Source organism: Bos javanicus, chromosome 2 (assembly GCF_032452875.1).
Source record: "Bos javanicus breed banteng chromosome 2, ARS-OSU_banteng_1.0, whole genome shotgun sequence".
NCBI classification, from domain to species: domain Eukaryota; kingdom Metazoa; phylum Chordata; class Mammalia; order Artiodactyla; family Bovidae; genus Bos; species Bos javanicus.
The window spans coordinates 22,139,077-22,160,666 of record NC_083869.1 but is presented as its reverse complement, the minus strand read 5'-3'; the positions used below and the strand labels follow the sequence as shown (position 1 = coordinate 22,160,666).

Genomic DNA, 21,590 nt, shown 5'->3' with positions numbered 1-21,590 from the left:
GCCTCCCTGCTGGCTTCCAGGCCAGGGGGTAAGCAGGTGACATGTTGGAAGGTCTCACTGTAGGGAGACAAATGGGCTATTTGATATAAAGGAAATAGCACAAGAGCAGGAATTAAGAGAACTGATTGTCACTAACTAGCTCTGTGACCTGAGGGAAGTCACTGACCAGGGAGCCTCAGTTTCCTTAGAATGGACAACATGACTTTTAAGTTCCTTCTCTGGATCGTTAGTGAATCCTGGGGGACTGCGATAAATTAGGCAGGCAGATTTAGGTACTGAATCTCTCTTCCCTCTTCATTATCGAATTGTTGTAAAATATACAGAACACGAAACTTACCAATTTTTAATTTTTTTTTATTATGGTCAAATGCACATAAAATTTACCATCTTAACCATTTTTAAACATTCAGTTCAGTGGCATTAAGTACATTCTTGATATTGTACACCCACCACAACTATCCACTTTCAGAACTTTTTCATTGTCTCAAATTGAAGCTCTACCCACTAAGCAACAACTCACCCCTCTCCCCAAACCCTGGTAATTGCAATTCTGTTTTCTGTCTCTATGAATTTGACTACTCTAGGTATCTCCCATAAGCAGAATCATACAATATTTGTCCTTTCAAATCTGGCTTATTTACTTAGCATAATGTTTTCCAGATTGATCCATATTATAGTATTTATAAAAACTTCATTCCTCCATACATTTGCTCTTATGCTGATGGACATGGGTGGTTTTTTACCTTTTGGCTATTATAAATAATGCTGCAGTGAATATTGGTATCCAAGTATCTGTTCAAGTCCCTGCTTCCAGTTCTTTTGGGTGTATACCTAGGAGAGGAGTTGGTGGATCATATGATAATTCTATGCCTAGATTTTTGAGGAAATGCCAAACTGTTTTCCCTTTAGTTTACTCATAAATGAGGCACTCAATCCTGCCATGGGTGTGTCATGGGGAATGCCAAGGAGACCTAGATTGAAATCCCCTGAGTTCAGAACTGTGGTGTTGGAGAAGACTCTTGAGAGTCCCTTGGACTACAAGGAGATCCAACCAGTCCATTCTAAAGGAGATCAGTCCTGGGTGTTCTTTGGAAGGAATGATGCTAAAGCTGAAGCTCCAGTACTTTGGCCACCTCATGTGAAGAGTTGACTCATTGGAAAAGACTCTGATGCTGGGAGGGATTGGGGGCAGGAGAAGAAGGGGATGACAGAGGATGAGATGGCTGGATGGCATCACTGACTTGATGGACGTGAGTTTGAGTGAACTCCGGGAGTTGGTGATGGACAGGGAGGCCGTGCTGCAGTTCATGGGGTCGCAAAGAGTCAGACATGACTGAGCGACTGAATTGAACTGGTCACCTGGTACTGCCATTCCCCACTCTCTCTGGTACTGATGTGGATCAGATGTGTTCTCGGAATGATGGTCATTACTGAGCCCAGGGCTGTACATTTTCTAGTACTGGGGTGCACTGCCTGTGGCCAGTAGGTTGCTATGAAGAAAGGAAATAAATTTTCTCTCCTACTCATGTGTCCAGAATTGTGGAAATGATGATATGTGCACACATTTGTGATTTCATTCATAGAACTAGAACCTCAAGCAGGGTTGGGATAAAGACTGGGGGAAAGGTGAGTGGTTTAATTGGGAAGGCAGGAAGAAGGCTAATACTAGGACTGAGCCTCTCAAAAACACTGACCAGAGTCACAGGATGGCCCAGATGCAGCTAGGGTTGAACCAAAGAGCAAGTGAGCGATGAACCAGCCCAGCTCAGAGCTACTGTGAATCCACATGGGTTCAAATGTCAGTTCAAATGTCTGGGTTCAAATGTCAGTTCTACTTGCTAGTTTGGATAATGAACTTAACCTCCCTCAAGTTCAGTTTTCTTATTTGTAAACTAGGGACATTTACAGAGTTATGAGGATTAAAAAAAAAAATACATGTGATCTCATTCCCACAGTGCCTGGCCCCACACTCCGTTCAGGTTAGTTACTCTTTTCCCTCAAACCCCAAACATCAAACTCAGGTGCTGTGTTCGATTGGGAAGACATTCCCTCACCTCCAAATTCCAGAAACCTCAAAACTTGGGGTTTTGAGGCAGTTCGTATTTTGGTGGCCATTCTAGAATTTCCCTGTTGTCTTTCTATTGCTTTCCTTCTCTCCAAGTCAAATGCTTCATCTTTGGGGGACTGGCAGATGGGGCTTTTTCAGTAGTACAAAACTGACTATTAAGCAAAGAATAGACTCTTTGCTTAAAATTAAAAAAATTTTTTTTAAAAACTAACAGAAAACCTCAGTTATCATGGGCAAAATTCTTCCAGATGCTGCTGGAAATGAAAGCCTTTTGTAGCAATCCAGGTCCACTTACTGCAAAGGATTCACTCTCCAGGCAGCCACAGCAGGAGTGAAGGGAGAAGCAATGTGAACACGCTTGGAGGCCATAACCTTATGTAAACATAAACTGTTGCCATGAATAATAAATACAGAAAATTAAATATTTGATAAATGAGCATGTATCCAACTAGACAGATCTCCCTGGTTCGGAGGTTCAGCCCAGCTTTCCACTCATCCTTGCTGATTTAATTCGATGAGCCGACCTGCAAACACAGCCAGGGTTCCAATGATGCAGACGAGCATGAAGACTGCCAGGAGAATGTGGTCCATCACCATCGCAACGTACTTCCATTCCTCAGCCGCCTGGGAGAGAGGAATGTGTCAGAATGTCCTGAAGGTGATGGCGGACTCCCAACGTTCGTGCTATCCATCATCCAGGGGCCCTTTGACTGTGGATCCTCCCTCCACTGGCACTGTGATCTTTATCTTTTAAAGAGGTTATTCACAATGTGATGACTTGCTAAGATGGCCTAGGGAGTCATCAGGCACATCTTACATCAGTAGCTGCCCCTTGAATGCCAACCTTCCCATCAAGCCAAACCCATCTCTGTGCTTAAGCACGTGACCATTTAAACCCCAAGGTGCGAATCTCAAGCCACAAAGCTTACGTTATTGGACTCCTGGTCTGACTTCATGGTCTCTGCGATGTATTTGATGCCCTCAATGGCACTTTTCACCTCGGGGTGTTTGATCAGGGGAGAGTGGAAACCCATTGGTGGAGGCCCTGGTTTTCCAGAAATGTCAGAAATATCGATGTCTTCTGTGAAAATCTTTTTGTCTTGTTTTTCTCTGGATGGCCTTTTCATCGTGGAGAAGAACATGATATTTGGGATAGTGTCGATAAAAACCTAATACAAAAGAAGTCCAGGTATGGGAATTATTGTCAGCAGAGCAAGCATCCAACTATGATTTTGAATAAGCAATGAGACCTTAGGCAAGCCATTCAGGTTCTCTAGGCCTCAGCTACTTTTGTCCCTAAAACAAAAGGACCATACTAGATTTTCTCAGATTCATCTGTGTCCTGTGGCCTGTTAAATGACTAAGGCTAATAGAGATGATCCTGTAATGCCAGCAGTTGGCCACTGGAGGGAGCGAGTGTGCAGCTATTGGACTCCTAAGAAACCACTGATGCTTAAGCTTCCAGACCCCCTATAAGCACCTGCTTTCTTCAAAGCCCCTATTCTCATGACCAAAAGATTAAAAGGCCCCTCCTGCCAAAAAAAAAAAAAAAATTAAGGTTCCAACCCCACAAAACAGCTACACTGTTTTCTTCTGTTTCTTGTTCCTGAAGAAGTGCAGCATAGGTATTGCTGCATGCGTACTCAGTCATGTCCGATTCTTTGTGACCCCATGGACTGCAGCACTCCAGGCTCCTCTGTCCATGGGATTTTCCAGGCAAGCATACTGGAGTGGGGTGCCATTTCCTCCTCCAGGGGATCTTCCTGGCTCAGGCATCAAACCCAAGTCGCCTGTGTCTCCTGTATCGGCAAGCAGGCTCTTTACCTCTGCTCCACCTGGGAAGCCCTATAGATATGGCTAGGAGTTACTTAACAGCCTTTAGAGAAGCAGAGACTACTTCTCCTCCCAAAAGAATGCATTGCAAACAGTAGTTTCTCTGTCAGTTCCTGGCAAATCTTTTGCATTGTGCACAAAAGCCGGGACATTCGTGTCTGTGTGGGTGTGTAGGAACTGACACACCTGAAATGTTAACACATTTTAAAATTCAGTAAAATAAATATATGAGACCAAGTTCTTCATTAAAACTTAACTTTCTGACACTCTCTCATCAAGCCCAGCCACCCCACCCCCCGCCCCGCCAGTCTCCAGCCCTTATTCCAGTCTCAGCAGATGATTATACCAGCAAAGAAATAGTCAGTCTGTTCACATACAAACAGGTCAAGATTTCATGGTATTTGAGTTAAAAGGCAGTGATTTATTTGTCTTTTCTAAACAAAGAGATTCTTTAAGGTTGACATTGAAGTGGGCTTTGTTAATTCTGGTTTTCTTATCTCCCTGGGGAGGCGACATGAGTTATTTATCTTCAGCCAGAGTCCAGAAAAATTCCTCCCGCAAAGCCCCTACAGCCCAAGAAAGCCTTTCTGTTTCTAAGTGCCTAGCAGGGTTACCTAGGACGCCACTGGCCATGTGGAAGGAGAGACTTGCAGCTGCCCTCGAGGGAGCGGCTGCCTGTGCAGAGTGTCCCAGTGCCTTACTCACCTTCCGCACCCACTCGGGCATGACGTGGGTGCTGGGGGAGCGGTGGTGTGTGTTGATGACGATGACGGTGATGATGATGGATGCGATGACAAACACCATGGTGAACAGCATGTACTTCCCAATCAAGGGCACGGCGCTGGAGGTGGAAGGGATCAGCTCCACGATGACCAGAAGGAACACGGTCAGGGACAGCAAGACAGAGATGCTGAGGGTCATCTTCTCTCCTGGACGAAACGAGGAGGGGACAGACGCAGCAACCCACCTGTTACTGGCTAAACTGCTCTTCCCCCCAAATCTATAGCGCTTCCTAGGTGGCTCAGCCAGTAAGGAATCTGCCTGCAGTGCAGGAGACCTATGTTCGATCCCTGGGTTGGGAAGACCCCTGGAGGAGGGCATGGCAACCCACTCCAGTTTTCTTGCCTGGAGAATCCCATGGACAGAGGAGCCTGGCGGGCTGCAGTCCGTGGGGTCACAAAGCATTGAACACAACTGAACAACTGACAGTAAATTTATAGGTTGAAGCCCCAAACCCCAGCACCTCAGGGACTATATTTGGAAACAGGGCCTTTACAGAGGTAATTAAATTAAAATGAGGTCTTAGGCTGGGTCTTTGGTGACTGGCGTCCTTATCAGAAAAGATTAAGACACAGAGAGAAAAGGACATGTGAGGGCGCAGGGAGAAGACAGTCATCTGCCAGCCAAGAAGAGAGGGTTCAGAGGAGACCAATGCTGCTGACACCTTGATCTTGATTTCCAGCCTCCAGAACTATGAGAAAATAAATTTCTGTTGTTTAAGCCACCAGCCTGGGGTCCTTTGTGAAGGCAGTCCTAGCAAATGAACACACCAGTGAAACCCAAGGGTGAGAGGAATGTGACTGGCCTGTTCTCAAAGCCTCACACTGGGGAGTTTTTTTCTGCAGTATTTCTTTCCTATGAGACCCTGGCACTTAACTCTGCTGACAATGGCAAGTGGCAGGCGTTTCCATCAGATGCTGCCAAGCAGGAAATGCTACTTCATGTCATGCCCCAGAATTCTATTTCTTGGTGGAATCCAGGGAAACCAGAGAGGTTCTGGGTGGCAAGTGAGAACCCAGATGGCAGTTTTTCTGTCTGCAGCAGAACATTGTAAATCTCACGAAACTGAACCTCAGCCTGGCCTATTTGTTACTCAGATGGATGTGTAGGTCAAAAGTACATGTATCTTTCTCACTGTGGAAGCAAGCTGCAAGACCAAAGCTGAGAAAGGACAAAATCAATGATTTCATACCACTCACTTTCTCATATTCTCTAAGGGAATGACTTGTTTTGTGTGTATGTGTGTGTTTTGATTTTTTTTTTTTTTTTCACATTAAGGGCCAAGGGATTCCCTTTCCCCTGAATCTTTTCCCTAGACCCTACAGTTTCAGGGCAAACAATTCCCAGATGGTGTCTTGCCTGGACAAGTAAACAAGAAAGCCCGGGAGTGAATGACGCTGGAATAGTTTGGGGATTGATCAGCTCCGAGGCAGTAAAGAGCCTTTGGAAGGGACTTTCCTTGGGCTGGTCTTGCTGTTTGTGTCCTGGGAAACCCTCATGTGGCCCTGATTTCCAGTGTGGAACTTTGCCCATTCTGGATGTTTTCAGATGTTAGTGATATACACAGGATCCGGAGTGGAGGCAAACAAGAAGTTGTCAATTTCTGGTGGATAGGAAAGTCTTCAAAAGTAAAAAAGGAAACAGAATTATAAGTGTAAAATATGGATCAAAGTACATCAAATTTCTCGATTAGTGATAATAGTAGCTAACACTGTCTCACTTTATCAAACTGTCTCTCTGTTCTAAATGATTTTCTAGCATAAATCATCTAATATTGACAGAAACTCTGTTTAGTTTCCATAGTTTCCCTCCTAGTGTTTTCTCTCTTCACTTTGAGAAACTTCATTTGATTAGAAAGTTGAAAAAATATGTGTGATCATTTGTTTAAGAACAAATACAATCCCCTAGAACATACATTCTGTGGGGCGAATTCTGCCTTATTCTTTACCTTATCCCTGTCTTGCAACAGTTGTTTAAAAGGTATATGTTGAGTGAGTGAATGCGTAAGCTTTTTTTTTCCTTATTGGAAAGTTGTATTTAGACTTTTGTGGGTTTTTTTCTGTGGCATTTTGATACAGTTGTTTTCTGGCATACAGACTATCTTACTATCTTTCTTTTTTTCCTACTTGTCTCCCTTACATTGTTTGAGAGCAGTGACTTGCTGGCAGACATGCGTGTTTCCTTACCCCCTTTTCTCTAGATTGTTGGTGTCTGGTGAAATTATGTCACAGATGTGATTACTCAGTAGGAGGCCCAGGCTGATACAGGAGAAAGAATTGCCACTTGGGAAGTATGGTCTTATGTGTAAAGATACTGCCATCTGGAGAAGAGATACACAAAAGCTATTTTCAAGCGGCAAGCCGTAGACAAAAGAGGCAAGATCTGGGTTAGTCACAGAGAGCAAGTGACTTCATGGGGGAAGGGGCCCTGGGAGTGTCTGTGGTCCACGCCTTGCCCAGCGTGTTTCAGGGCACACAGCAGGTATTCAACAAATAGGTGCTGGTGGTTATTCACTTAACCAGCTGCGTGTGCGCATCTTCAGGGTCCCATTCAGCTCTCTGCCTGCCCTGCTGTCTGCCCCAGCAGCCTTCACCCACGTGGCCACTCAGAGCATGCATCCTTCCAGGGCTGGTACTTTGGGTCTGTCTGCCTGCATTTGTTTATCAGCCATGGTTATTTCTGGCTTCCCCTAAAATAGCAGCGTGAGATCACAGCATCAGCAGCCACCACCATGGCAACTGCACCCACCTGAGTCTGTGGGCAGGTAGAACACTAGGCCGGTCAAGAAGGAGAAGAGCAGGCAGGGGATGATGACGTTGACGATGAAGTAGAGGGGCAGGCGCTGCATGACGAAGTGGTAGGTGATGTCCAGGTAGGGGGTGGAGGGGCAGCATGCGTAGAACACCCAGTGCTTCCAGCCCCGCGACTCCTTGATCACCCATTCTCCGCTCTCCATGAAGTTGCTCAGGTCTGGCTGGTCGCTCTCCTGAGAAGACAGAGTGAAACTTTGACATGTCCAGCCTTGTCACCATGAGGAGCCGCAGGGTTTCCTAGTCAGCTGTGACAAAGCAACAGATTCCAGTGCTGTCACATACCTAGGAGGGGATCTTGTGTATCCTATCCCCCCCTATAAAGGAAGGGGGTTGGGGACTTTCCTGGTAGTTCAGCAGATGGGACTTCACCTTCCAGTGCAGGGGGTGTGGGGTTGATTCCTGGTTGGGGAGCTGGAGTCCCACATGCTGCTCTGCCAGGGGACCAAAACAGTACAGAGGTGATGTTGTAACAATTCAGGAAGGACTTTGAAAATGGTCCATATCCAAAAAAAAAAAAAACTTTAAAAAAATAAAAAATAAGTAGGTTGGGACTATTGGGATTTTTTCCATGTTGACTATACTTTCAAGTTTCCTGGGAGCTTTAAGACTAGCAAGGAGAGACAAGAAAGCCTTCCTCAGTGATCAGTGCAAAGAAATAGAGGGAAACAACAGAATGGGGAAGACTAGAGATCTCTTCAAGAAAATTAGAGATACCAAGGGAACATTTCATGCAAACATGGGCTCGATAAAGGACAGAAATGGTATGGACCTAACAGAAGCAGAAGATATTAAGAAGAGGTGGCAAGAATACACAGAAGAACTGTACTAAAAAGATCTTCATGACCCAGATAATCACAATGGTGTGATCACTCACCTAGAGCCAGACATCCTGGAATGTGAAGTCAAGTGGGCCTTAGGAAGAATCACTACGAACAAAGCTAGTGGAGGTGATGGAATTCCAGTGGAGCTATTTCAAATCCTAAAAGATGATGCTGTGAAAGTGCTGCACTCAATATGTCAGCAAATTTGGAAAACTCAGCAGTGGCCACAGGACTGGAAAAGGTCAGTTTTCATTCCAATCCCAAAGGAAGGCAATGCCAAAGACTGCTCAAACTACCGTACAATTGCACTCATCTCACACGCTAGCAAAGTAATGCTCAAAATTCTCCAAGCCAGGTTTCAACAATACATGAACCGTGAACTTCCACATATTCAAACTGGATTTAGAGAAGGCAGAGGAACCAGATATCAAATTGCCAACATCTGCTGGATCATGGAAAAAGCAAGAGAGTTCCAGAAAAACATCTATTTCTGCTTTATTGACTATGCCAAAGCCTTTGACTGTGTGGATTACAATAAACTGTGGAAAATTCTGAAAGAGATGGGAATAACAGACCACCTGACCTGCCTCTTGAGAAACCTGTATGCAGGTCAGGAAGCAACAGTTAGAACTGGATATGGAACAACAGACTGGTTCCAAATAGGAAAAGGAGTACGTCAAGGCTGTATATTGTCACCCTGCTTATTTAACTTATATGCAGAATACATCATGAGAAACGCTGGGCTGGATGAAGCACAAGCTGGAATCAAGATTGCCAGGAGAAATATCAATAACCTCACGTATGTAGATGACACCACCCTTATGACAGAAAGTGAAGAAGAACTAAAGAGCCTCTTGATGAAAGTGAAAGAGAAGAGTGAAAAACTTGGCTTAAAGCTCAACATTCAGAAAACGAAGATCATGGCATCCAGTCCCATCACTTCATGGCAAATAGATGGGGAAACAGTGGAAACAGTGGCTGACTTTATTTTTTAGGGCTCCAAAATCACTGCAAGATGGTGATTGCAGCCATGAAATTAAAAGACGCTTACACCTTGGAAGAAAAGTTATGACCAACCTAGACAGCATGTTAAAAAGCAGAGACATTACTTTGCCAAAAAAGGTCCATCTAGTCAAGGCTATGGTTTTTCCAGTAGTCATTAATGGATGTGAGAGTTGGACTATAAAGAAAGCTGAGCGCCGAAGAATTGATGCTTTTGAACTGTAGTGTTGGAGAAGACTCTTGAGAGTCCCTTGGACTGCAAGGAGGTCCAACCAGTCCATCCCAAAGGAGATCAATCCTGGGTGTTCATTGGAAGGACTGACACTGAAGCTGAAACTCCAATACTTTGGCCACCTGATGCGAAGAGCTGACTCATTGGAAAAGACCCTGATGTCAGGAAAGATTGACGGTGGGAGGAGAAGGGGATGACAGAGGATGAGATGGTTGGATGACATCACCGACTCAATGGACATCGGTTTGAGTAAACTCTGGGAGTTGGTGATGGACAGGGTGGCAGGGCATGCTGCAGTCCATGGGGTCGCAAAGAGTTGGACACAACTGAGCAACTGAACTTAACTGGGAGCTTTAAAACCTATTGGTGCCCTAGCTCCACCCTAAGATGATTCAATCAGAATTATTGGGCCTGAGTCTGGGCATAGGAAATTTTGTAAGCCCCAGATGGTTCTCTTATGTAGCATGTCAAGAACTTGCCCAAGCCATTGAAAAGCATGAAAGTAGATGATCCCCAAAGAGCTAATGGATGCAGCGAGCCTGTGATAATGTAGGGGCAGAGTTGGAGACCTAAGTCTTGCTTTTCCTGCATCCAAACTCCTCCCAAGGGGTCATCACATACCGGGTTGATGACCACCACGGAGCCATCATAGGTCCAGGTGCCCAGCTTCATGCTGCAGTTCTGTTCGTCAAAGGGAAAGTGGGTGACAATGATCTCGCAGTAGCTTTTAAAGATGGCAGGAGGTGTCCATGTGATGCGGCCAGTGTAGTCCAGGAGCACTTTGGTGAACTTGACGATGGCAAAGTCACCATCTGCACTACAGTTGGGATAAAAGAAGAACAGGGCTCCAAGTGACAGATGAACCTTCAGTTCTGCTTGGGGATGTTAACAGGAGACAGCTGTTAATTATTCAGGTGCTAATTATAGAAGCTTTCTTTTGAGCAGCATTGCTTTTTATCTATGGCCATGTTTTCCAAATTTGCCTGATAATAAGGATCATGGGGTGCTTGTTTAAAATATAGATTCCTGAACCTAGAAAATAATACAAGTGAATCTATATACAAAACAGACTCACAGGTATAGGAAGCAAACTTATGATCAACAACGGGGAGGGGGAGGGATAAATTAGGAGTATGGGGTTAACAGATACAAACTACTATACTTAAAATAGATAAGCAACAAGGATTTACTGTGTATTACAGGGAACTATACCCAATATCTTGTAATAACCCATAATGGAATTTATCTGCAAAAAATCCAAAATCACTATGCTGTACACTAGAAACTAACACATTAACTATACTTCAATTTTAAAAAATTAAATATAGATTCCTGAGCACTGAATCTAAGCACTGAATCAGGATATCTGGGAATGAATCTGAGAATGTATAGTTTTAAAAAACTAACTGGTAACACAGATCCACTGCATCCCAGACTTTTTCTTCCCAGTCCTCAGTAGTATTTGTAATGTTGAAAAAGTGAAAAGCAGAAGTGTTATTTGCTCAGTCGTTTCCAACTCTTTGCGACCCACGGACTGTAGCCCGCCAGGCTCCTCTGTCTATGGGATTCCTCAGGCAGGAATACTGGAGTCGGTAGCCAGTCCCTTCTCCAGGGGATCTTCCCAACCCAGGGATCAAACCCAGGTCTCCTGCATTTCAGGCAGATTCTTTACTGTCTGAGCCATCAGGGAAGCCCCAGTCTCCATCTATGCCCTCTCTGATATACTTTAAAAGTTAATTGAGGTTGCTTCTCTGGTGGCTCAGCGGTAAAGAATCCGCCTGCCAATGCAGGAGACAAAGTTTCGATTTCTGATCTGGAAAGATCCCACAGTAACTAAGTCTGTGGGCCACAGCTAGTGAGCCTGTGCTCTAAAGCCCATGGGCCACAACTACTGAGCCCACAAGCCCCGACTACTGAATCCCTGCACCCTGGAGAGCCCGTGCACCACAACTAGAGAGGAGCCCCCACTCTCCTCAACTAGAGGAACAGCCCTTGCAGCAACGAAGAGCAGAATAATTAATTTTTAAAATACTTTAAAAAACTCTTTTACAAAAGTTAATTGGGGGAAAAATCCAGGAATTTTAAATAAAAATATGGCTAGTGGCTCATTACTATGATAAGCAGGTTAAAGAGGGTTCTATTACCTTTGAAAGAACTATTTAGACTCCAGTGGAGTAGGATCACAAACTCAGATGCCTCTAGGCCAGGCAAGCGAGGAAGGAGGGAGAGGTGAGCCTCACAAAGGAAGAGCCCCTCACCCCTGCAAGGAAGTGTGTCTGCATGGGAGTGAAGGCTCCATGTTGCCTGATATTTGATCCTTCCTTGGAAGCTGGAAATCTAGATTTCTAATCCAAAGTTTTCATATTTTTGAATGCTGGAATTTTCTAGAGAGGCTAAAGGGCTTCCAAGGTGGCACTAGTGGTTAAGAACCTGCCTGCTATTGTAGGAGACGTGAAAGACACGGGTTTGGCCTGGGTCGGGAAGATCCTCTGCAGAAGGAAATGGCAACCCACTCCAGTATTCTCGCCTGGTGAATTCCATGGACAGAGGAGCCTGGCAGGCTGCAGTCCATGGGGTCACAAGACTGAAGCAGCTGAGCATGCATGCAGAGGGGCTAAAAATTCAGGTTTTGATGTATTTTCCTATTTTAAAATGTTGGCAATAATTTCTCATTTGAAAAAACAGCATGGTGGATACTGAAAAATAAGAAACTCTCCCTGCAGATCTACTCATCCCCCAAATGGCCTGTCCCCTAGGGCCTTGGCAGAGAGCAGGATAGTATAATTAGGGGCTGAAAAGTGGGTGGTTGTCTGCCTGGCACCCCATATGGATATGTCATGCCTCATTTTATAAACCAAGAAATTTTCTCCCCATTGATTTTTCCTTGGGACTGAGAAGAGGCTCTATCCAGAAAACTATGCAGCTTTAGACCCTCCCAACAGAGCTGAGGGGGAGGATGGTCTACATTTCTCCTTCCAAGCAGGTGAAACAGGATTCTCTCCCCTGTGAGAGTGCTTCTGACTGAGCTGACCTAAAGGACCAGAGGGTTTCAATTGCTTCGCTTAGATTCTAAGTGAAAGATAAACTTAGCCCTGAGAGATAGACACTTCTTCCTTATCAACACTCCTGTCCCAAAGTTTACACAAAATGATGGGATATTTTGGCTCAAGCTTGAATCCCAGGTCTGATTGGAAAATATGCAATAAAATATCAAAGTTGGGGCGGGTCACCTTAAAGAGTATCATGTCCGCTAACTAGCCCTGGCCATCTTCCCTGGAGAGTCTGCTAGTATGCACAGCCTGCTCGCCCCAGACGCGTGCTGCAGACTGTCAGGCCACAAATCCTCTAGGCCAGTGTCGAATGCTGCTGCCTGGAAGGATGCTGTTTGCAACGAACATTCCCTGACAAATGAAGGGCGTATGATAATGAACGTGTCATTAAAGCAGAGTGTCTTGAATCACATTATAATTTCACAACGTGCGGTCTGTCACAGAGCCCAGCGGATGGGCTACACAGGCATCCCGGGCCATCAGCAGCATGCTGCGTCCTGGGATGCCATGAGGAGGTGACGAATAACAACCCCGCGAGGTTCAGACCTATTGGTCGGAAGGACATTTAATTCCAAGGAACTCAATTATAGGACGTTTGGGTTCCTTGGATAGTTGCCACATACCCTTCAGGAGTTCTCAGGGATTAAATGTCCCCCACCCCACAGCCCTGATTCAATTTGGCTCTGATAATTGTTTCTATTCATAACATGAGACACCATATGGCACCCCTAGCATGTCAACTTGGCTCTTGGTTTTTAAGGGTTATTTAATGTGAACAGTGGTGAAACGCCTACCGAGAGTGGCAGCCCTTCCGTGAGGGCACTTGGGCTCCCCCTCCACCCTCCGAATGTCTGCCTTCTCATCCTGGCTGTTTTGCTCACTTGTTATAAAGAACGAGGTCTGGGCGCCAGATCTTTTCCGAAGGAATGTGAATTTTTTTCACGCCACCATAGTCATCTGGATTCCATTTTAAGTTGTAATCCACCCATTGCTAGAAATGAAGACATTTTTAGTCAATGGAAAACAATGAAAAAATCTGGGGTTATCAAGAGCTCTGATGGACATGGTAACTCAGGTATGGACAGAAATTGTGCTCCGGTAAGAAGGGTTTGATTCAGAGTTTGGCTTTCACTTGAGTAAGAAGTGAAAGCACATACAGAGCATGGAGTACATGCTGGCACAATTATAGGCATTTCAACCCATATTCATCATTTAGTCCTCACAGTGTTCTCATGAGGCAGGAGTGATTATTGACCCCATTCTACAGATGAGAAAACAAGGGTAGCCCCAAGTCATGCCCACCTTCGCAAAGGAGAATGACCCTATTGTGAACGTTTTCCTCAAGCAGGCAGCCTCACTTTTTGAAAAGTGCTCTATTTTTTCTGCATTATAAAAGTTACATGTGCCCAATGCAGTAAATTTGGATAACACAATGTTGAACTGTCTCCCCCAAATTAATACAAAGTTCTAATCCCCTGTACCTCAGAAAGCGACCTCATTTGGAGATAGGGTGTTTATAGAGGTAATTAAGTTAAAGTGAGGTCATTAAGGTGGGCCCTAATCCAGTATGACTGGTGTCCGTATAAGCAGGGGGACGTTGAAGAAGATGTATATTCAGAAAGAAAGTCATGCGAACGTGAAGACAGCCAATCTAAGCAAAGGAGAGAGGCCCGGAGCAGGTTGTCCCTCACAACCCTTAGAAGGAACCAGCTGTGACTGGTGTCCGTATAAGCAGGGGGACGTTGAAGAAGATGTATATTCAGAAAGAAAGTCATGCGAACGTGAAGACAGCCAATCTAAGCAAAGGAGAGAGGCCCGGAGCAGGTTGTCCCTCACAACCCTTAGAAGGAACCAGCTGTACCAAGACCTTAGTGCTGGGCTTTCGGCCTCAGAAACTGTGAGACAGTAAGTTTCTATCGTTTAAGTTGTCTAGGTTGTCCAGCAGACCTAGAAAACCAATACATACAGTGAAAGCACAAAGTTAAAATAATAATAGTAATGAACACAAAACGTCCCACTACCCCAAAATATCTGCTTTCAACATTTTGGTGCGCATCCCTGTTACCCAACTTGATTTCCTCTGGGTCCATGTTAAATTTCAGAGTGAATAAGAACAACGTGAACACACTTATCTAGCTGCATTACCTGTTTCAGACGAACATTGGTTGTCACGATCTGATTTACTTCATCCTGAAAAAAAGATAAGGCCCATCTTTAGGGGGACCAGTGGGGAGCTGGAGAGGATGCCCCGGACTGGGTGGTGATGGTGCTGTGGGGCCCAGGGCACTCTCTGGTCTCACCACGTTGATGAGCTGTATCAGCTGCAGGCCCACCGTGACCTCCACGGCCTGGCGGTGGTCTTCCACGGGCCGTACCACGCTGTTGTAGTCTTCAAAGAGCTTTGCCACCAGACGAGTCTCATGTTCGGAGCCCAGGACGAGGCCAGCTGGGATGGCAAAGGACACGCTCACTGTCAGAGTCCGCCCCCACGCTCTACACACACTAACGTGAACATATATATCTATCTGAATCACGGTGCTGTATACCTGAAACTAACACGATATAATAAATCAACTATATTTCAATTAAAAGACAAAAAAGCAAACAAAAAATGTGTACGTGAATGTTCATAGCAGCAATATTTTAACAGCTATGAAAATAACACAAATGTCCATCAACAGATAAATGAATAAACAATTTGTGGTATATACATACGTTAGAACGTCATTCAGCCATGAAAAGGAATGAAGTTCTGATACATGCTGTAACATGAGTGATCCTTGAAAACATTATGCTAAAAGAAGTCAGACACAACAGGACATGTATTGTGTGATTCTATTTATATGAAATATCCAGAATAGGTAAATCCGTAGAACAGAGTCGATTAGCAATTACCAGGGACTCTGGGGACAGGGAAAGGGGAGTAACTGCTAATGGGCCCAGGATGTCCTTCTGGTGATGAACGAGTTATGGAATTAGATAGTGGTGATGGTTTCCTAACATTGTGAATATACTTAATGCCACTGGATTGTGTGCTTTAAAATGGTAATTTTAGGTAATGTCTATTTTACCATGGTAAGCTTTACATATATATTTATGTATTTTTATCATAATAAAAAAAATCATCTATGTCCCAATTAAGTTGCTAAGAGAGAAAATCACATATTCTGTTGACCTGGATTTGGGTCTCCTATTTGGAGCATATTTAATTCCAAGGAATGTTTACCACATTTTCCTTCAGGATGAAGGGCAATATCATGCAGTATTCTCAGAGCCCACAGCCTTTAGGTGTCCAGCATGACATGGTCTTCGCTGGCGAGCAGGCAGAGAGACATTCTCACCTGAGGTTCCGAGTGGTGGACTGACTTGTCTGTGGTCACGCGGCTAGGGCAGAGCTCAGGTTAGAGCCCGTCACTCTGCACCATGCTCCTGAACTCACTTTTAATATTATGATCGTGCTGTGGGCTGTCCTGGAAATTGTACAACTACATGTGCTGCTATTCCTCTGAGAAAATGTGTTCCAAATTCCAAGCGCCTTATGAAGGATCCCTGTAACTCAAGCCCTGGTGGTTTGTGGATTGCCTGTTCAGGACTGGGAGAGGAAGTAGACACACAATCCATCTGCCGGGATTCATGTAACCAGATCTCCCCTTTCCGCAGGTTATTGCTGAAACCACACCTTTTCCCCCGGCCAAGACAACTTTTAAAATGAAATGAGTGAGATGCTTTCCCATTTTCCCCCCGCAGTTGTGTTCATATTAACCAATCACCTTTAAGACAGGTTATTATTATTTTTATTATTTTTCTGCTTGGATCCTAAGTTTGGAAGGGTTTGTCACCAAAACAATTATTAAGTAAAAAGTAGTCCCCTTTTCTATTTCTATTGATCAACAAAAATAATCATGTATCCAACTTGTTTTGTGTCAAATACTCCTCTACTTGCTTTATATGTACTAAAATTTTCAATCCTCATAACAATGATAGTATATACTGTCATTATCCTCAATTTACAGATGGGGAAATTGAGACCCAGATTTCATCAGTGGTAGAGCCAGGATTTACACCCAGAGTCTATGCTCTCAACCACTATTTCTCATCCAGAGCTTTAGATCAACTTGAAATAACTAAGGCTATATAATGAGCTGAAACATTTTCATCCTCCCCAAAGTATGTTTTAATTAGCCTGTCGAGCTTTATTAAAGGTCCTATATTTGTGATACGTTATCGAATCCTTATAAAATTCTATGAGGTCAGTCTTTACTCCTATTTTACAGATGGGAAAACTGAGGTCGGAACAGCAGAGACACATGTCATGGCTCCCAGCTAGTTACAAGTGGGATTCTAAGTGGAGACCGTCAGACATAAGGGCCTGTATACCTCACCACTTCCCTAAAGGCAAGCATATTGTGTCCATTCAACGTTTTGAAGCTTTCAGTGTTGCTAAAGTGTCTTCATTATGACCTTCCTGGGCTCTGTGTGTGGAACGTCCAGCTAGCCTAGCTTTTCATTTCTAGTTTCTCAAAATGGTTTCCCAAAGGGTTCATGCAGAGCTTTCACATGGCATCGCCCCAGACCACTGGCATTGGAGACCCCTTAGAGCTGCATATTGTCTGATGGAGTTTTTGCGGTGGCCCCTTGGGACACAGAAATCCTCTGTCTTCTACGCTTTGTCTACCCCCCGGCCCCACCCAGCCCGCAGTGGGGGCAAAGGGGTGCTGGCATGGATCACTCCGAGCCTCGGCCACTGGGTTTCAGGTTATTGCTTTGATGTTATCTTGGGCTGCTTATTTTTAAGTGACAGTTGATTCTAGTTTGACAGGAAGAACATACTAGAAAGCAGCAGAGAGAGCAGATGATCAGCATGATGTGGCAGGAAAATACGCAGGCGGACCCTAAGGTCAACTAGGGAGCAGGGAGGACTGGGGAGCCTGGCACGGATGGTGTTCCAGGGATACCACTCCCGCCTTTCTGCCCTTGCCAAGGACAAGCGTCCCTGTGCCTTCCGCCATGAGTTTCTAAGGAATTCCTGAGGAGGTCTCCATTTCTTAGATCACATTCACTGGTATTCTGTTCTTTTTTCCTCCTCAAAGCAGGGCAAAGTATCACTCAAAGTTTTACCACATAAAACTTAAAGGACTTGAACTCAGAATTCTAGGTTTTGTTCCCAATTCCAGTGTGGTCTGGAGAATTGAACAATTTCTTCACAGATTCAATAAATCACAGTAAATACTTTCTTTGGAAGGCAGGTATAAATTGACAAACACACAGATAAACACATAAATAAAGTTGAAGTTTCCTTTTTCAGCAAAATCATGTTGGTCATTCTTATTCAGATGGGGGCAACACTAATTCATTCATGTATTTGTCCAACATTTGCTGCATGCAAAGCATTGTCTGAAGAGCTTTGAGGTTTTCAGACATGAATCTGACACAGATCCCATCTTCCTACTCTTATGGACATCGACATTTGTCATTTACATAAATAACTGTGAACAAGTTGGAAAGCAATATGCCATAGGAAGGTGGCAATGAAGAGCTTGAGATTCCTGAGCTGGGAGAGAGGAAAGGTTGTAATGAAAGTGCTGTATAAATAGAACAGAGATCATTATGTGTTCAGCTAATACCGGAAAAAGTGTCACTGATATGAATGAGAATCTTGCCCCCAAGGGACTGAATCAAAGCAGGGGGACCAGCCACAATTTCAAAGTGTTCTTTTGTATTGTACTGGTCCACTCTGTATTTTTATTTGGGCGACAGCTTGCTGTGTTGGGCAAAAGGAATTCTGTCCTGTTCTTCCCAGGTGGCTCAGTGGTAAAGAATCCACCTGCAAAGCAAGAGACACAGGTTTGATCCCTCAGTTGGGAAGATCCCATGGAGAAGGAAATGGCAACCCACTCCAGTATTCTTACCTGGGAAATCCCATGGACAGAGGAGCCTGGTGGGCTACAGTCCATAGGGTCACAAAGAGTTGGACATGACTGAGCGGCTAAACAAAAACAGTGACCCTGGGTAATTCTTATTTTGACTGGTGCTGTGTCTCTGGCTGCCTTTCCAATTTCAGGGTATATTTTCTGACTGTGCACATAAAAAATGAAGTCTGATCACATTCCAAAGTTTATACATCAGGGGGCTTTGGGATGGTCCCAAAGTCAGTTTGAGATGGTCAGTTTATGTCTCTTGGCTTCAGTTTCCCTATAATAAAAAAAGAGATGTTGGATTGCCTCATCTTGCCCTAAATTTCCATGAATCATCCATGTGAACTGACATCAAACTCTAGGTTTGATCTACATACATATCACATACTTTAAAAAAAATAGTTAAACATGAATTTCTGGAGGTTTTTGGTGTCCTAAGAGATCTCTTAAAGATTTTTAAGTGTAAATATATCACTTAAGAATTTCCATTGAGTGTGGTGTTTGCAAACACACACACACACACACACACCTTACCACCACCATCACCATCAGGCCAGCTTTGGTTGGATTGAGTCCAAATCCCACAGGATATAATTTACCAGAGTTTAGGCTATTTCCGTCAATTCTGCTATTGAAAAATACTACTAATAAAACTTCACCTCTTTTGCCCAGAAGACCTGTGTTTGTCAGAGCAATATTGGAGAAGGGAAAACACAGCATGTTAGCCGTTTTGTTTCTCAGTTGGGGTGATATCACCAGTAAACTTTTATATGAAACAATCAGCCAACATCTATTTCCCTCAACCGGAAGTTTGGGATTCAGGATAGCATTTCAGTGGCTGTGTTGTGACACAGTCCAGAGTTGAATGCAGGTCAAGGGCTGTGCAAGATTTTTATGGGTTCAATTCAAACCCAAACTCACATAGAGTAATGTCCTTAAAAAAATAAAGGGCAGGAATGCATTCATATGAATTTTTTTTAACTTCAGGAGTTTAAAAGATTATAAAATAGTTCTTCTCTCATGGAGAATTTGGTTGTGGTTATGAATAGGTTTCTCCCTCCAGCACATGGAGCTGTCAGTCAATCCTCTTCATTTTCAGAATTCTCCTAAAGCCATAAAAGGACTAGTTAACTGTACTACTTGTGATCATAAGTCACCCTGCTAAGTCCTTATAGTTGTTCAAATATGATACTAACTTCGGGATGTTAGAAGAGGTGCTGAATCCCATCATCCAGGTGACTCAGATACAGACACTGATGGAGGGAGAGAATGGCGGGTTTACTTTGTAGTTTCTGAGCAGGCAGCTCCTATTTTAACTGGGTAACCCAAGCAAAAAATCTTTATCTGCAAACACAATCAAGCCAACATCAGTGAGGAGCTGACAGAAGAGCCTGGGACTGGTGAAGCCCTGCCATTCTGTATTCCCATCAAAGAAGCAAGACTCTGGTTTGGGGGCTTCTAGAGCCTCAGCCTCACAGGAGAGCCCCCAGCCCTGGTGCTTACCTGAGCAGAGTCCGAGGAGCAGGAGGAGTGGCCGGGGCTCCATGGGCTGGTGGTGGAGTGGCGGCCCGCGCTGCTCGCTGGCACTCTCTGGAGGGACACTCGGCTGCCGGAGGGTTTGGAAAGTGAGTCGGCCGAGCTGAGCTATTGTTTTACGCCACCTGTTAGTGGCAGCGACAGCTGCGCTGCCCAGAGTTCCAGAGCCCAGGGCTGAGGTGGTTAACGTTATTACAGGGTGTACCTTTTACACAACTGCTGGATCTTTGACAAGTTGAATGTGTACTGCACTGTGTTTTAAAATGCACCATGAGTCTGGTCTTAATGAAAAAAAAATGTTTCCCTATTGAATAAATTATTTTGCATGATGATCAACCCCCCACCCTTTTGTACAAATCAGAACCTCATCTGTGTGGATTGATCTGATCAGGACGACTTGGCCTGAGTAGACAGTCAGCTGTGTGTGTAAGACTTTATGCTAAATCACAAAAGTCCACATTCTACTAAAAAAGGAAAATTTTCTTGTTCCTTTTGGCTGAGAGTGCCAGGGACTTTTATGACTGAATGAATCTGAGAAGAGTTTGGTTCATCCTGAATCGGTTGCTGGAGAGAATTCCATGTTTGATTGGGTTTGCTTTTAAACAACGGTGACTTCTGTAAAATTGATTTTACGATGGCCCCCAGAGTGCCTGTTCCAGCCCACCTGTGTAGCAGGCAATGCCTGTTCCACAGTGTACCATTAATGACAGCAAACAGCCCACCTCCTATGGCCTGTTATTCAAGTGAAAAGTAATTACTGGGGAAAGTGCCCCTCTGCGTAAGTGCGGCTCCAGGCTCATACTTCCTGCCATCATTCCTCTGCCTACCCTCACTCAGGAAGCAAGGAGCAGAGTGGTTCCGGTTTTCAATTTATTTGTTTAAAAAAAAAAAATCTCCAAAACCTGCCATTAGTAATTGCTCAGTCTGAGAAGGATTTCTTTCTTTCTTTTTTTTAAACCAAAATAGAAAAGGGAGCAGTTATTTAAAGATACCTTAACCATTCTTCCCTTGCTTCCTTCTTAAATTGAATCAGGTGAATAAGGTCCTTCACCTTAAGGTCAAGAACAGCATCCTGGCCAATTCCCCTATTCCAGTGAGTCCAAAGAAATAATTAGGGAAAGAGTTGGAAGTGTAGTGGAGAGAGCTTGGGGTCTGCAATGTATATATATATATATATATATATATATATATATATATATTCTTTTAAATTGTGGGGGATGCACTAACCGTCCACCAAAAAGATTGGTTCCCTCCTTTCTGTAGCATAGCACTGTGACTACAAAGCCAGGAATACATCTTTCCACCACGCCCCTTACATCTAGATGAAGCCATGGGACTGAGTTCTAGAAAATGAAATAGGGGAAATTTTATGAGACTCACTGTCCTCCCACTGGAGCTCATCCATGCTCTTCTAGTCTCTGACTGGCTGGAAAGGACCTGGAATGGACATGACTCTCAGGGTGACCTTGGAAACCCACATGTTGAAAGGGGCTTTGATATCTTGCATCTTTGAATGACTCCAGGGAGGAGGGCAGCACCC

The 21,590-nt window shown here is 44.3% G+C and overlaps 1 protein-coding gene across 1 annotated transcript; it reads right to left on the bottom strand.

Annotated features, from left to right (window-relative positions):
* Positions 1-341: 341 nt before the first annotated feature.
* CHRNA1 (cholinergic receptor nicotinic alpha 1 subunit) lies at positions 342-20,136 on the bottom strand. The gene is made up of 9 exons (XM_061434940.1): positions 20,018-20,136; positions 14,900-15,045; positions 14,745-14,789; positions 13,481-13,590; positions 10,171-10,366; positions 7,430-7,667; positions 4,607-4,830; positions 2,998-3,237; positions 342-2,692 (listed from the first exon to the last, which is right to left on the bottom strand). Exons 1-9 carry the CDS (start codon positions 20,058-20,060, stop codon positions 2,561-2,563), a joined length of 1,374 nt encoding a protein of 457 aa, XP_061290924.1. The 5' UTR covers positions 20,061-20,136; the 3' UTR covers positions 342-2,560.
* Between the last annotated feature and the right edge of the window lie 1,454 nt (positions 20,137-21,590).